We start from the raw sequence: 15,340 nt of genomic DNA, 5'->3' as shown, positions 1-15,340 counted from the left end.
GAAATATCAAGGGTGCAAGGGCGTTCCAACTAGGGTGGGTATGGTCCACATTATGCTGAGGATCATGCCGACAGGGGGTATAGATGGTGTTTATAAATATGGCCAGCACACCCTTGATGTGGCCTCTTTTGGGTTATTTTCAAACTTACAGAATTTCTGGGTGTAGGTTTAGGGTTGCAGAAATCATTGATTTCGATCCCGGATTCATACTCTTAATGCATGAATCCAATGATCAGACAATATTTAATCCTCATTTGGAGAAATTTTCACTTGATTTTTCAACTAAGCACAAAATTCAACTCAATTTTTTTAAAAAAGTAAGGAAAAAAAGGAGGGAAAGGATTTACATAGAATGATTTTCTTGCCCCAAAATCAAAAAACAAGCTTCAAGCCTGCAGTTCAATATCATTCATTAGACAGTCTTTCTTTTCCACCTCGCGTTGTTCCCACCTTCAAATGGAAAACATTTTCAAAGGGGTTGTTTTAGCCATCCCAAGTGGTATCAGATGTAATTGCTCAGTTTTGGACCAGTTCAACTCAGTTTTGATCTGAATTGACCTTGATCTGCCCCTAAACTGATTTTTACTTGTACAGCTCAGGGGTTGACATTACATTACAATGGGTGCATACTACACAGTCTGCACCGACCAGTCAAACTTTGGTGACAAGTCATGGACCATTGCATAATTGGGCCATTGAATTGCTTCTGTAGTTTTTTATGACAATAGCCTGTGTCATTGCTAATCAATTGTCGGATTATGTGAACAAATGATTTAAGTTAGGAACAAATCATCATATTGCCAACATTTTATTACAATCATCTAATAAACGTGGATTCTTCTTTCAGTGGTGATTCTCCGTGATCTTCATTCGTTCATTTAAAATGAAATATTCCATTTTCAAGTTAATGGCAAGATCTTCGATAGATTGGACTTTGATTATAGGATTCTCGACTTTTAAATGATTAATGTTCAGTTTCATTGACTCTATTCACTCAGAGTGCATCCTTCACCTCCTTGCTTAAAATGATACCCTTCACTACACATGTGACTTTTGCCGTGAAGCGGACCATGGGAGGAGCAAGTGTTTCTTTTGCTTAGTCAAACCAGTAAGCTCTTCAAAGTTTTCATCTACCTATTAGAGTTTTCATACCTCCAATTTGACATGGGGAGTTATATTTCAAACTCACTAATATATTGCTCAAAAATCCTAGTTGTTATTCATTTTGGTAGGTTTTTTTAATGATTTACATTTAGTACTAAGCAGTGGAGATAAATAATGATCTCAAATCGATATTTTGATGCCAATTAATCTTATTTGCGCTGGATGATCGAATGTCGGGAGGTTTGAATCGATTTCATCTAGATCTAAGAAGTAGATGTGGAACCACACTGGCATAGGGTTGGTACGCTATGGTTCGCTGTATCGAATCCCGTACCGGCGCCACACTAGCATAGTGTTGGTACGGTATGGTACGAATTTTTTTGGCGACCGAGGGTCGGTATGCTATCCGTATCGGTATCAGTACCGAATTGGTATGGTACGGTACGTCCGATACCGTCTGATTTGGTATGGTACGGCATACCATGTGGAGAGGATTCTGATCGAGTTGATAGCCGAAGGTAGGAGTGATTCCTAAAACTCAAAGATTTAAGCTGGCATCAAATTTGGAGATACAATATGCTCAAGGAGAAAAGCACAAGCAAGATCCCGTTTATTCTTTCATTCATCTCAATCCATATGAATCTAATTTGATGAACCAACGAAAAACATGGCCTATCGTTGTTACTGTGATAATAAAGTTTTTTTTCTCTCTAACTGTTCTTTTCTTTTCTGCACACAACTATATATGTATAATTTTTAATTCCTTATATCTGGAGTCTGCATCTATATGTGTTCTTTCTAAAAGAAATAAGTTGTCTACATTTCATCTTTTGTAGGAAGCCCTTCACAAGGACTTTGGTACAAAAATTGGTGATATGCTGTGGAATTACTGTCGAGGAATTGATAACCGAATGGTTGAAGTTGTTCAGGTTTGTTGGAAGGATCTCATTATATGTTTTGTGTGGCACCATCTGTGCTACTAGATGAATATGCATAGTGAAGTATTCTGTTTTACCAGTCAGCATGCTTTACTTTTATCTTTGATGGAAATTCATTCGCTTCTATATACTTTAATTTGGTTTCTCTGTTGAAAATTTTTGTCCAGTAGTCTGATGGTATCTCTCTTCTCGTAGAATAGTAGTTTCTACAGTTTTTGAAGTTGAGTTGATTGCTATATCAGATGAAATATGTATCTTTATATCATTACGTTGATATTATGTGTCTAATAAAACAACTATATCATTAAGATGCTTCTAAAAGTTGAAGGTTCTTATTTCAAAATAGTTGTCTTGCATTAGTTTGTTGTTTACAGTCTCTTTATTCACTTGTTTATTTATAATTCTTGCTGCCTGTTTGTAGAAAACTGCAACAACCCTTGTGCAAATGCAGTATGTGTCAAAGTGATGAATGCTTTTGTAAAGCACCCTCAATCATTTAAGTCTGATTGTTGTAATTGAGGTTCGCCATTTTGATGCCGGATCTTGTGCCAGTACCATGCTGGTACTTGGTTTGGTGCTCGTATGATTATAGTACACTCGATACAAGATGATATGCACTGGTACGGGGAACCATGGTTGTAATGTTAACCATGATCTAAAATTAATGTTGCTTCTTTTGTGTGGTCTGATTTATGATATTTATCGTTGTCAGTTCTGATCAAGATTCTTTACAGTTCATACATTGTTTAACTTAGGTTTTTTGCTCCTTCTTTTTCTTTCACATATTTACTTCTTGGCATGAATGGGGTCATGCTCTCATTTTTACTGATCCTTCTGTAAAAACCTGAGCCCTCTTCCTAATTGGCCCTATTGGCTTCATTATATATGCCTCTATTTCTTATCACTTAAGTTATTTAGTTGCGACTTTCTAATTCAACACTTAACTTTTTACTCTTATGTTACCTAGTTTTACCTGACACTAATTTGGACATTCGAATTTAGGCAATGTACAAATGCACATACATTGCATCTTTATGATTGCTTAGCATGATAATCTATACAACTTCACCTATATTACATGTATATTTTTATTAGTTTTTGAAGTCTCAAATGCATGCTATGATTATGCAGACCTTTTAAGCACGTTTCTTCTCCATCCAAACTCCTGATTGGGTGCAGACTGCAGAGCCAAGTAGAGATCAGGGGTGGGTTTAACTTCCTTTACTCCCATTCCTTCACAGCCCAACTCCTTCAAAGTTTAAAACTGGCTGCTCCCCTCACAAGTTCCCAAAGAGTGCAATAACAAGAGGCCCTCAGTGTATTTGATGAATTCAGATCTCTTCTATTTTTGATCTCAATCTGTTATCTCCAAATTTGAATACTTAGTGAACCGTTGAAACACTCAGCTCTACAGTCCATCCTTGATGTAGGAGCACCAAATATTAGTGAGATTATGGTCATGGATGTCTTTTATTGAGGTTGTATCGATTAAATAGCTCTTCCAATATTGAAGATTTTAAATAGTCTAATTTTCTCGGGGTGATGAGGCCATGTCATTACAACCTCTTCCTCTTTTTCTTATCTCATCCATGTTAATATCAGTACACCTCTCTCCCTCTTTCTCTTTATCTACATTATCAATCAACCATCAAAGGTGCTCAGATCGGGTGGGATGGTCTTATGGCCCCATTTCATGTTACACCTAAATTTTATTGATTTCAACAATTTTGTAATTTAGACTTAACATTTATCAAGTTGAGCTGGTCTTGGGCCAGGTTATGGACCCGTATTGAGGAAGTAGATGTGGCGGAAGTCCAGCTTGACCCAATGCTGTGCTAACTTTTGAAATCTAAGCATAAATTGATGAGAATATATCAGACTCAAAGAATCTCAGCAAATCTAGACAGAAACTTGGGATTTCATGGTATTTATGTTGAACACCAAAGATAGGGGGGAGAGCAAAGGGTTGGGCCAGTGGCAAAGGGAGGGTTAGATCTTTGTTAGGGGTTGGGCCCAACTAGTCATCTCATAGTGATCCCCCCCCCCAAAAAAAAGGAAAATCAGTGTGGCCAACATGGCAGCTGAAGGTGGCGACCACAAGATACACAGTAGTGATGGGTAATAAGGCATGCAAGTTCAGCACACTTGGAGCATAGAAAGAGACAAGGAGAGTTGTAATTTGCACCCTCGGTTGCCAACATGTATGTGTACTAGAAAATAGGAATGGAGGCAATGGGAGGCACAAGAAATAGAAGAGTGAGAGAGGGAGAGTGCAAGAATCTGGGAGGAGGGTTAAAGGGGAAGAGATCAATTAGAGGTAGGCCATTTGGGGTCAGGGTTATGTCAGGTTTAGGGTTTCATGATGAGTAGATAAAATATGCTAGACATCACTTTAATGAAGTTTTTTTTTTTTAAATTGAGTTATATAGCATGTATATCTTTTTCTCAGCATAGGTTCATCTCGAAACACTATTATATTTAGGAACAAGGTTTAAAGTATCAATGTTGGTACAGGATGATTCTATGTGCCAGCACGTCAAAAGTAAGGGTATTACACACGTCAATATGATATCCATATAGGGATACAGGTACTTAATCCTTGTTTAGGACTGAGATTTTAAGCCTGGCCTGATCCAATAGGTCAAAAATCTAAACCTAAGCCTGCCCAAACATCGTTCAAGTGGGTCAGGTGGGAAATGCCTGTATATCTCTCATTTTTCCTTCTAAATTTCAGAACCATGCATTTATCACCCGGCCCTTCTAAGATACACTCATTCACTCTTTGTTTTTGTGTCACAATAAGAAATATATCCTATTTCAAGAAAGCTACCATTTTAAGGCTTTCTAGTTATTATTTTAAGCACGAGCAACAAGGGCATCTTACAAGAACATTTAAAGATAATTGCTAAGCTGTCAAGATGATATTTTAGGATTTATTATAATTTATTTAGTGAATTATATATTTATTAACTGAAAGTTTTCATTGCCCCTCCCTCTCTTCCCCACTCCCCCTCAAATGAAAAGGAGAAAAAAAGAAATCTGATGGAGCATTCTTGACTCTTTCCCTGCTCCTAATCCTTTTAGGATTGCCTTCATCGCTTGCTATGTCCTAAATTTAGTCTGAAAAATCTGTAGCTTTTAACATATCAACCTTTATCCCTCTTGGTGTAGCAGTGATGAATGGACATTGTCCAAATGTTGCTCTACGTGGTCTATGTTTGGCTCATTGCATTTTTTTTGATAGCTGCCAGTTACTTAAAAAGTATGAAGTTCATTTATTACTGAAAATTTTTGATTGATATAGTGCTTTCATTCCTTCTCTGTTTTTGTGGCCGTTTTTCAGTCTGATAATATTTATTTATTTTTACCAGCTTCTTGTCTTTTCATGCATATACATGCCATTTACAGGAAACAAAGTCTATTGGTGCTGAAGTAAACTGGGGAGTTAGGTTCGACGGCTCTACAGATGTGAGTGTTCTGCAGAAGCCAAAGATTATTTTTTCTATATCTATTAAGTTTATTTCTTTTATATTTACTAATATTCTGCATTTTATAATTTTTCTTTTGGCTATTTCAGTGTGAAAATTTTCTTATGAATCTTTGCAAGGAGGTCTCACTGCGGTTGCAGGGATGTGGAGTGCAAGGACGCGCCATCACTGTGAAGGTATTTGCCAAAATTATTCTTCCTTTCAAATTTTGTCTATCACTTTTTCGCATTTTTATACCAAAATAGATGTGCTCAAGAAAGGCTCAGGGATTTCTAACTTCTGATAGATGATACATGTCAACACGAGATATTTTTTGATGCATTTCTTTAGGTGAGAAAGCGGAAGAAAGGGGCTGAAGAACCAATAAAGTTCATGGGATGCGGGGACTGTGAAACTATGAGTCGGTCCATGACGGTAATTGTTAATACTGATGAAGGAATTGTCCCTTTTTTATTGCTTCTTTTTTTTGTTCATGCATGTGTACTTGTGCAACTGTGTACGTGCATGTTGTTTGTGTGCTATATTTGATATAGTGTGTCAGAAATTCGGGAGAAGAGAGAAAGCAAGAAGAGTTGCGATTTAGCGCATTTGCAATCTATCATATGCATGAATTTATTTGTTATATATTAGTAAATACAACGTATTAGTTTGTCTTTGTGCATGTACCGGCACACTTCACACTTATGAACACATTTATACCACAATGGAGCTTTCTTTTGGAAAGAAGCTATTTATTCTTGTTAGACTCATTACTCTTTTTTTGCAGATTCCTGTTCCCACTGATAATGTGGTTTCGCTTCAGAGGATAACCAAACAAATTTTTGCATCGTTTCATATTGGTATGTCTAGCACTGAGGATTTTTTTTTCAGAATTGTGATTTTTCATTTGCTTTAAGTAAGGTGAATATCCATATTATATCAAATTAGTGATATATCCTTGCATCTAGTTATCAAACCTTGCCTTTTTTTTTTAAATTTGTATGAGACCGGCTTTAATATTAGAAGATATGTCAACGTTTTGAGCAAGGTCCGCCGTACCGGGTCCGGTAGGCGTACCGGTTGCCTACCGGACCGGTACGGGCCGGTTCGTACCGTGCTCCGGGCGGTACGAACCGGAAAGCTCTTCCCCGCCGGAACCGGGGAAGAAGAAGAGAACCAGAGAGAGCGCGGGGAAGAGAGGGAGAGAGCCCACCTTCGGCCGCCATCGGAGAGCTGCGGAGGGGCGTCGGAGGCCGGTGGGGGGCGGCGGAGCCCGCGGGGGCGCTGCGGAGGCCGCGGCCGCGGCTGCATCCACTGTTTCGAAAGAAACAGGGGATGCGGCCGCGTTTTTTAATTTGGGGATTTTAAGTGAAGTCGGCAAATCGGTTGCCGACTTCACTTAAAATCCCCAAATTAAAAAACACGGCTGCGGCCTCCGCAGCGCCCCCGCGGGCTCCCCCGTCCCCCGCCAGGCTCCGCCGCCCCCCCGGCCTCCGACGCCCCTCCGCGGCTCTCCGATGGCGGCCGAAGGTGGGCTCCCTCCCTCTCTTCCCCGCGCTCTCTCTTTTTCTCCTCGTCTTCTTCGTCTCCGGCAAGAAACCGGCCTGTACCGGTTTCCACGGCTCCGCCGTACCGGTAGCTGGTCGGACCGGTTTGTATCGGCCGGTACGGGCCGGTTCGGCATACGCTGGTTTTGAGACTTTATGCTGATTGTCTCTCAATTTTGCGACAAATCTTTCTACATGGATATCCAAGTTTTAGCATGGGAACTTCAAGCAAGGGAGGGAGTGCATGGAACCAAGAATTTAGGTATCATATGTGATGCCAAGGTTGGCCAGGGGTTGGCTTAGCTTGTGTCAACACGTAGAATGGCTCAGCATGTTGCGATTCATAGGCTAGTTGCAATGTCACGATTTGGTATGCGTGAGCATGAGCATTTTTATTTTTACTTTCTTAAATTGGCTATTTAAACTTATTTCTATTTTTTTTAAGATTGTTTTGTGCATTACATGATAATTTGAAGCTATATAATGTCCTACAATCAATAATGAAAGTATGTATGCATGTTAAATACTGTGTAGCATGTTGTTTAAGCTAATATGACATCCCAATTATGGTAACTATAATATAATTATAGCAAAAGTCAATGTTTTAAGACTAGGTAGGTCTACTGGATTGACCCACCCGACCTGCAACTACAACCTGTAAGTCTTCATGGGTCGGTTTAACCTCAAGCTCAGGTGAGTCACCAACCCAGGTTATTGACTCGGTCAACTTGTTGTTTTGACGTGATTCTTAACCTCTCCGAGTCTCGACTCTAAGATATCGAAAGAAGGGCTTTTTTAGGGCACATTCTCTACTCTCCTCTCCAATCTGTAGCGATGTAGAACTCTGGCCGTTAAAATCGGTTGGCCAGCCCACATTATACCAGTCCAATCTCCCAAGTCCTCCCTCCCTCCCTAGGTCTCCATCAAGTCTGCCCTCGACTTGGAATCCTCCCTCCCTTTCATCAATTGGTCAGTACTCGAAATGCCTCCTCGCTAAATCACTCGATTCGATGACCGAGCAGGAGGACTCCAACAATGAGGGAATGGGATGGATGTTGGCTAGAGGGTCTGCTTCACTAGCTAATTCTTGATCCGGATCTTGCTAATGTTGATGGTGGGGAAAGGAGGTTGTTCTGGTGGAGGGGGAGAGAGGATGTTATGAAGGTAGGTTTAGAGTCTACTGCCCTCCATGTGGGAGTTTGAAGTTGCCACCACTTTTGAGGTTGAGTGCTACCGAGGTCGTGATGGGTCATCACTGGGTGAGCAAGGGAGGGATTGGTGGTTGGATCAAAGGAGGGATTGGTGGTGGATGGATCAAAGGAAGGACGGATGGTGGATGGAGAGGGCTTGGTTAGGGTTCGGGATTGGGAAAAAAGTGAGAAAAAGAACAAACGAATTCGGAGAGGGGGAGTGGGAAGGTTTTATTAATTTATGGGTGAATGTGTTGGCCCATGGTTGACTGCGGGTTGACTTGCTGATCTGCGACCTGGACACCAAAATGGTTTGATATTCAAGCCAAGTTTCAGACACTTTATATTTTATAACTATAGAATTATAATAGCTTATCTATGACTGAAAAGTAACTATAGTATTAACTATTGTGTAATTTTGTAATGACTAATATAACCATATAAAAACTATAGTATAATAAAAACTGTATTAAAACTATAGTATTAGAACTATAGTGTAGCTTTGGTGCAACTACATCACTTCTACCATACTATGGTATAATATTATAGCTATCTCATATCCATAACTATGTTATAACATGAAATATGAGACACCTCTTAACTTTCTATAGCCATCAAAACAGTCTCCTAGTCTATCTTTAAAGCAATAAAATTCTTAAAATATCAAGGAAGCATTTTAAATTTTTTTGTGTTGGTTCAAGTCATCTAGATTGCAGTTCAATGTGGGGCTTTATGTTTAGACACCATTCCCATTTTATTCTTTGCAGGTACCTTGGCAAATGTATACCTCGTGCTGGTCTAGGCTAGTGCATGCTAGGTGGCATGGACCTTAGTAACACAAATCTTCTGCATAGGGTGTTGCAACGACTTCAGAATCTCCTTGGAAATTCGTTCTGCACGTGCTTTCCCACATCCGCACTCACACCCGAGTCTGCACCCACACTTGTACCTCTACCTACTTTTGGTAGGTAAGGCTTGGAAACCTTGCTTATTGTTTACATAAGCTTATGCAATCATGGAAGAACCTGTCTTACCTTTTGGGTAACTACCCTATTTGCCAAGTAGCCTATGCTATGAGTGTTGGCATAGTCCTTGCATCAAATAGAGTAAACACCATAAACCATAATAAGCCCTTTATTTTTTGGTCTATTCTTCATTACCCGCCAAAGTCCAAACAATTATTTTTTGTTCTAGACTAAGGCTTTGTTTCATTCCTGAATAATCTGGTATAAGCTTGAATAAGGTCCACTTATCCACATTTGTTCTGCCGAACAACTTTTTTGGCACCATAATGAGGCAGAACGAAGGAGGGGTATTTTTGGTATTTCAGAAAATCTGAAAAGCAATTTTTAGGTACTTATTCCTCCTTAACCCAAAGAAAAAATTGTTTTGAATCTATAGTTTTGTCTGCTTGAAGGAATTCAGAGTACCATAGGTTGTTTGTTTATTTCAAACATCTGTGGAGTACCAAAAGGAAGTTGATCAGAGGGGCAAAAGGGGGATTTTAAAAAATGCTACTCCCTTATTCCTCTTAACTTGGGAAATGTGCTCTCATAAAATGGTAGAACAGTTCAATTCCCAATTTATCTCTTTTTGCACCAAATTATTTTTTATTCCGCTTAACGAGTCAAAGTATTTCCACAGTTAAAATGGAGCTTCTGGGTTTTGCTAAGTATGACCTGTACACACAGGTAGTGGGCCATCCCTATGTTTTGCAATGAAAATTAGGGTTCTTTTTTTCTCATCCCCACTATCTGTTGATTATGAATTTTCACTAATTGATGAGTACTTGCCTCCAGAAGAAGGATTCATTTGACGTGGGATGTGGATGCATTCCTGCATGGAATTTTTTTAGATTCAGCTCTGAAATCAATATCGGTTCTCACAACATTATCAGATTCAAACATTAACCTTTTTTTACAGAAGAGAATCAGAGCGATCCTAAATCTAAATTTTGCTTGATTCCTCTATCTTATCTTTCTATAGATCTTCCAACTTGTGTTGTATTTATTATTGCCTTTTTTTTAGCAAAAGCATTAATGGCTATTAGAAGGGTAGTTCTATAGATGCATATGTTGACCATGTATAGTGGAATTGCATCTAGTTTCCATGTTACATTTAAGAGATCCTAGCAAGTTCCGCACTGGTTGATGTTTGATAGGATCCACCGTTTTCTTTAAAGATGAAACAAGTAGTTTAAAAACTTCATATTGTATTGGCTTGCCAGTCTGAGATGCAAAATGAAAATATTTCTTCTATATACGGTGAAACTAGAAAAATGAAAGTGATGAATGTTGAATCCAAGCTTGAGTACAGTAAGCAATCAAATTTAAGAGCTGATTAAGATGGTTTACTGATGATATTGAATTTCATGGATGTCCCTACTATATAGAGGATTGGAGGTATATGTGGTCTCAAAATTAATGCATGACTTTGGTGAAGTTGGAAGCGGATGCAATTTCTTTAAGAAGGATATAGGTTTTAGATTGGAAACCATAAAATAAGAAGCCCAAACAATTGAAATAGGTGTAGTTATGGGTTTAGCAAAATAAATTCTGCTATTCATACTACATATGAAGGGAATTTATTTACTATAAGCAAGGACCAAGGCAAGGTCTACATACTGGCTCGTACCACCTTGTACTGGTGAGGCACCATTATGGTATCGCGGTTTGGTTTAGTCTGTAAGCCAAACCAGTCCATATAGATTTGGAAAGAACGGAACTGCCCATACCATCCAAAACTGACTCATACCACCTGGTTTTGGTCATTATCATGGTTGGATTGGAGGTATACGAGGTCTCAAAATTAATGCATGACTTTGGTGAAGTTGGAAGCGGATGCAATTTCTTTAAGAAGGATATAGGTTTTAGATTGGAAACCATAAAATAGAAGCCCAGACCATTGAAATAGGTGTAGATATGGGTTTAGCAAAATAAATTCTGCTATTCATACTACATATGAAGGGAATTTATTTACTATAAGCAAGGACCAAGGCAAGGTCTACGTACTGGCTCGTACCACCTTGTACTGGTGAGGCACCGTTATGGTATCGCGGTTTGGTTTAGTCTATAAGCCAAACCAGTCCATTTAGATTTGGAAAGAACGGAACTGCCCATACCATCCAATACTGACTCATACCACCTGGTTTTGGTCATTACAATGGTTGGGATTTAGAAAACAAGTATTGGAAGTTTGTGTTGGTATGGGGTGCATACTATGCTGTGCCAACCAAACTGTTCCAAATTGTTAATGTACCAATATGGTTCCCAATACCGGTTTTATGGTCCTTGGGCCAAGGTGTCACAGCCGTTTTGATTGACGAGGCCTGGCAGGTGCTGCAGCATGTTGGTCTACAACAGCCATGCCATGCTAGGTGTGTGCTGACCAAGGTTAGTATTAGTACCAGGCACTGTACTAGCAAAGTACTGAGTTGGTATGTTACGGAGACATAGTATATTGGGTTGTGTCAGTCAGTGACTGTTACCCCCATATTCAAATTTTTATTTTATAATTTTATTATTTTTTATGATTTTCTAGGGCATGTTTGGAATTGTTTATTGTTTTTGTGTTTTTGTTTCCCTAGAACTAAGTGAAATACCACATTGAGCTTCTTGTTGGAGATAGCATTTGCACTGAAGTTTGCTTCTATTTTCACTTTTTTGAAAGAAATAAGTATCTGCCGCTAGAAGCTCTAAAGGCTTTACAAAGAAAGGGTTTATCTTCATCATATGTATTTGTTCAGTCTAGTTTCTTCCTTGATTTTTGGAAAAAAATTGAAAACACAGAGCAGTATCAAATGAGCACTTAGGTTCTGGTGGCCTTAAACACACCCAAAATATAAGTAAAAACTGCTAAAAAAGACAACAAGTGCATGCATCTCCCCCCCAGCATGCTGCTATTTTTTGTTCTCGACTATCCTAATTATTTTAATTTCATTTTACCCAAAAATACATTTTTTAATGAAACAATAAGTGGTAAAAAAGCTTTCTTCACCAATGCATAGATCATGGTAAGATATACAATGTATAAAGAAACATGCCAAACCACAAAATTTTGGCACAATTTCCTCTTTTTTTAATTTTTGGCCACTTTCTGCATGAAAAACGATAAGTAGTTGAAGAGTGGAGATCTGTTTGTGGCTTGAAACAGGATGTAGTGGTGGGGGATCCCCTTACTAGCTAACTCTGTCCCTCAAATCTCTCTCCCTCCGAAGTCAAGGAGGGAACAAAGGATAAAAATGGTTGGGAGACTGTTTGTCTCATACATCTGACAGGATGCAGGAGAGCCGGCTGGTGTCAGTCGTTACCAGTCTAGTTCTGCCACAGAACTAGATCGCATTTTGTGCTGGTTCCTGGCTGGGTCGGCACAATACAGCTTGGTTAGGGCTGGTCTAGCCACATGCCTAGCATCAGCATGTGCACATGCCCGTGGGCACCAGTGCTTGCTCCTCAATCTTTGACTGCGAGTATGCTTGATCAAAATTTCATCTACCAAGTCTTTTCATTTAAAATTATAAGAAAGCATTATTAGTAATAATAATAATTTATCACTATTCTAAGTGGCATTTTTCCAAGGAAAAAATGTTCAATAAATGTTTGCATATGTAGGCCAAAGCATGTCAATGCATTGTATAGCATATACATGTAAAATATGGCTCAATATTACTACATGGGTTAGTTGCGCAGGCTACTTTTTGAAGCAAGAGTGATGGCTTTATTGCAAAGTATGCAATCTAATTTGTTTTTGTGGGCTACTTTAAATGTGACCTCTGAACATAAATTTGAATGATAATAATACTCTTTGCTAGCCTTACTTTGGCATCTTTTATAGCATATGCCTAAGCTTCCTTTTTTTAATTCTTTTGTTCCAACTATTACCTACCAGAATTTGCTACCTTTGAGTTTTTCTTTATCTTGTAGTTAATTTGTAGTTTTCCTTTTAAAAGCATTGTTAGCTTGAGCTGGTATCTTGTCTTTGGCTTTCTTGCTTTCTCTCTATGATTATATATTTATTTCAGATCATTGATGTGCTGAAGAGAAAAATATGATGCATATATAAGTAGTTGGCTTATGCTTTTTGTTTCTGTTTTATATGCACTGCTTAAGTATTTTCTCATTCAGATGTCAAGGAAATTCGTGGCATTGGCTTGCAAATATCAAAGCTTGAGAGTGTAGACATATCAAGACAAGGTATTGTGCAAGTATAATGCTTTTTGATCTTATCATATGTTTACAAAATATTATTGCAAATTCTTGATATAATCGTGTTTTTACAGTTTCAGAAAAGGAGGATATTTGGAAGCCTATCTGCTATATTTGCAGCTTCTAGACTAATCATTCTAATATCATATCCTGTAGCTATGTTTTAATCTGAAATATAAGCTCAAGGGAGCTGTCTCAACGATTCTTTTCCTTTTTTGATACTATAGGCAATCTCAGAACCTTATCACCTGTTATTTTGTCATTTATAGATAAGAAAAATGTGGGTCAACAAAGGGGGACATGCACCTTTGCCTTTAGTTGATCCCAATTAATAGTCGATAGCCTCACCGGCCAATAAATGAGAAAATGAATGAAATTGAAGCAGTACGTAAAGTTTGAACTGGAATAATAAAAAAAGAAGCATTGGACCTTGTCCTGATTGGACCGGATTGAGTTCGATTGACCGTCCTTCTTGTCTAACCTTTTCAGAAGCCTAGAAATTTGTCAACTTCAAATTTTCAGCAGAATGACACAACTTTTGAGATTTTATTAAGCTTAAATTTGCTTTTAAAGACCTCTTTTTGGCAATATACATTGACTGCTAAGAGATATTATTGACGCAGCATGTTCTTTGGAGTTTCATGGTCTATTCAGCTCCATTGTAATTGCATCCTATAAGAAATAGAAAACATTTATCAAGAGCAGTATCGATGAAGCTAGCCCCTATTCTTTGGACATCATAACAGTAAGAATAGAGATTGTCCTGTCTTAAACAGGGAATCAAAATTTGTGATTATTGTCGAGAATCCAGAATTTCCAGTTCCAACTTGCAATATTGGTTCAGTTCTCTAACCTAGAAGTTTGATAAAACTCGTTATTAGCCCGCAAATGTCAAGCATCTTTTCTTCTTAGTTACTTCTTAAAAGCTATTGTTGTTTTCATGATATTCAACTATTTTGTAACCAAGCCTTCTCCATCTTTTTCTTTGAATCATTACACAAAGGGAAAATAGCCTTTAGCTTATTGATCAGGCTCCAACAGTTATTCTAAATCAATAATCATTCACAATTGATCATTTATTTGTTTTAGCATTATGATTCTTCAATATACCTTTCCTACTATATAGTGACTTGTATGTTCCTTGGGTAAAAAGGACAAGTTGTTTGGTATGAAGAAATCTTTTGTTTTACTAGTGGTAAACTTCCGCAAGTGATTCCTTTCATTTGCTAAAGTTTCATGCCAATTGCAAGCTCGCAAGTACTTATATCTTTTAGTTTTTTAGTTACACTTCTTGAGTTTTTTAGTTTGAAAGCACTATAAGGTACCTAATATTGGACCTAAAAAGGGTGGGGGTTATTATTTCAAGCATAAGGTAGTAATGGCATGTGCAAGGTATGCCGTACTGGTACCAGTTCGAACCGGTTCCTAATCGGTCTGTTGCCTATAGTCGCGTGGTTCCTAGTGCTCGTGGGCGTGCATACCGTACCGTACCGGTCAGAGGCCGGACCGGTACGGTACGTGCTGAACTGGCCGGTACGGGCCGGTGGGCATATGTAACATATTGTCTTTTGATTGCTTTGTGAGCTATTTTTCCAAATTATATGATGCACTCAGGTATTACCTTATGAACTATAAACCACGACAAAAAAATATTATGATTTAGAGAAGTGCTAAAATATTCCATTCAAAAGAGGGTACGTTCAGCTGCTACTTCTATTATCTAGGCATCCATGCAACATCGCAATGAAAAGACATAAAAAAGGGAAAAATCTCAACAGCAATGGAACTATTAAGTCATGACAAATATATTGTAAAGGTGTAGATTTTAGCAACATCTATTAACCATAATGCATATGACACGAGTTGGCATTTGGTGGAACAAGGTTGGGT

General features: G+C 38.4%; 1 protein-coding gene across 4 annotated transcripts in view; it reads left to right on the top strand.

The window, feature by feature from the left end:
- Window positions 1-15,340, top strand: part of LOC120112342 (DNA repair protein REV1-like) — a 36,925-nt gene that overhangs the window by 10,764 nt on the left and 10,821 nt on the right. For all 4 annotated transcript variants that reach the window (XR_005513847.1, XM_039131395.1, XM_039131394.1 and 1 more), the window contains 6 exons: window positions 1,941-2,033; window positions 5,451-5,510; window positions 5,620-5,706; window positions 5,861-5,944; window positions 6,297-6,369; window positions 13,370-13,438. Coding sequence is in view for 3 of the 4 variants with exons in the window: in XM_039131395.1 (XP_038987323.1) it covers window positions 1,941-2,033; window positions 5,451-5,510; window positions 5,620-5,706; window positions 5,861-5,944; window positions 6,297-6,369; window positions 13,370-13,438 (466 nt within the window). In the remaining variant the exon portion in view is untranslated. The remainder of the gene's footprint in view (window positions 1-1,940; window positions 2,034-5,450; window positions 5,511-5,619; window positions 5,707-5,860; window positions 5,945-6,296; window positions 6,370-13,369; window positions 13,439-15,340) is intronic.

Source organism: Phoenix dactylifera, chromosome 11 (genome assembly GCF_009389715.1).
Source record: "Phoenix dactylifera cultivar Barhee BC4 chromosome 11, palm_55x_up_171113_PBpolish2nd_filt_p, whole genome shotgun sequence".
Taxonomy (NCBI): domain Eukaryota; kingdom Viridiplantae; phylum Streptophyta; class Magnoliopsida; order Arecales; family Arecaceae; genus Phoenix; species Phoenix dactylifera.
The sequence above is the reverse complement of the archived record's forward strand: the minus strand, read 5'-3'. Positions and strand labels throughout refer to the sequence as shown.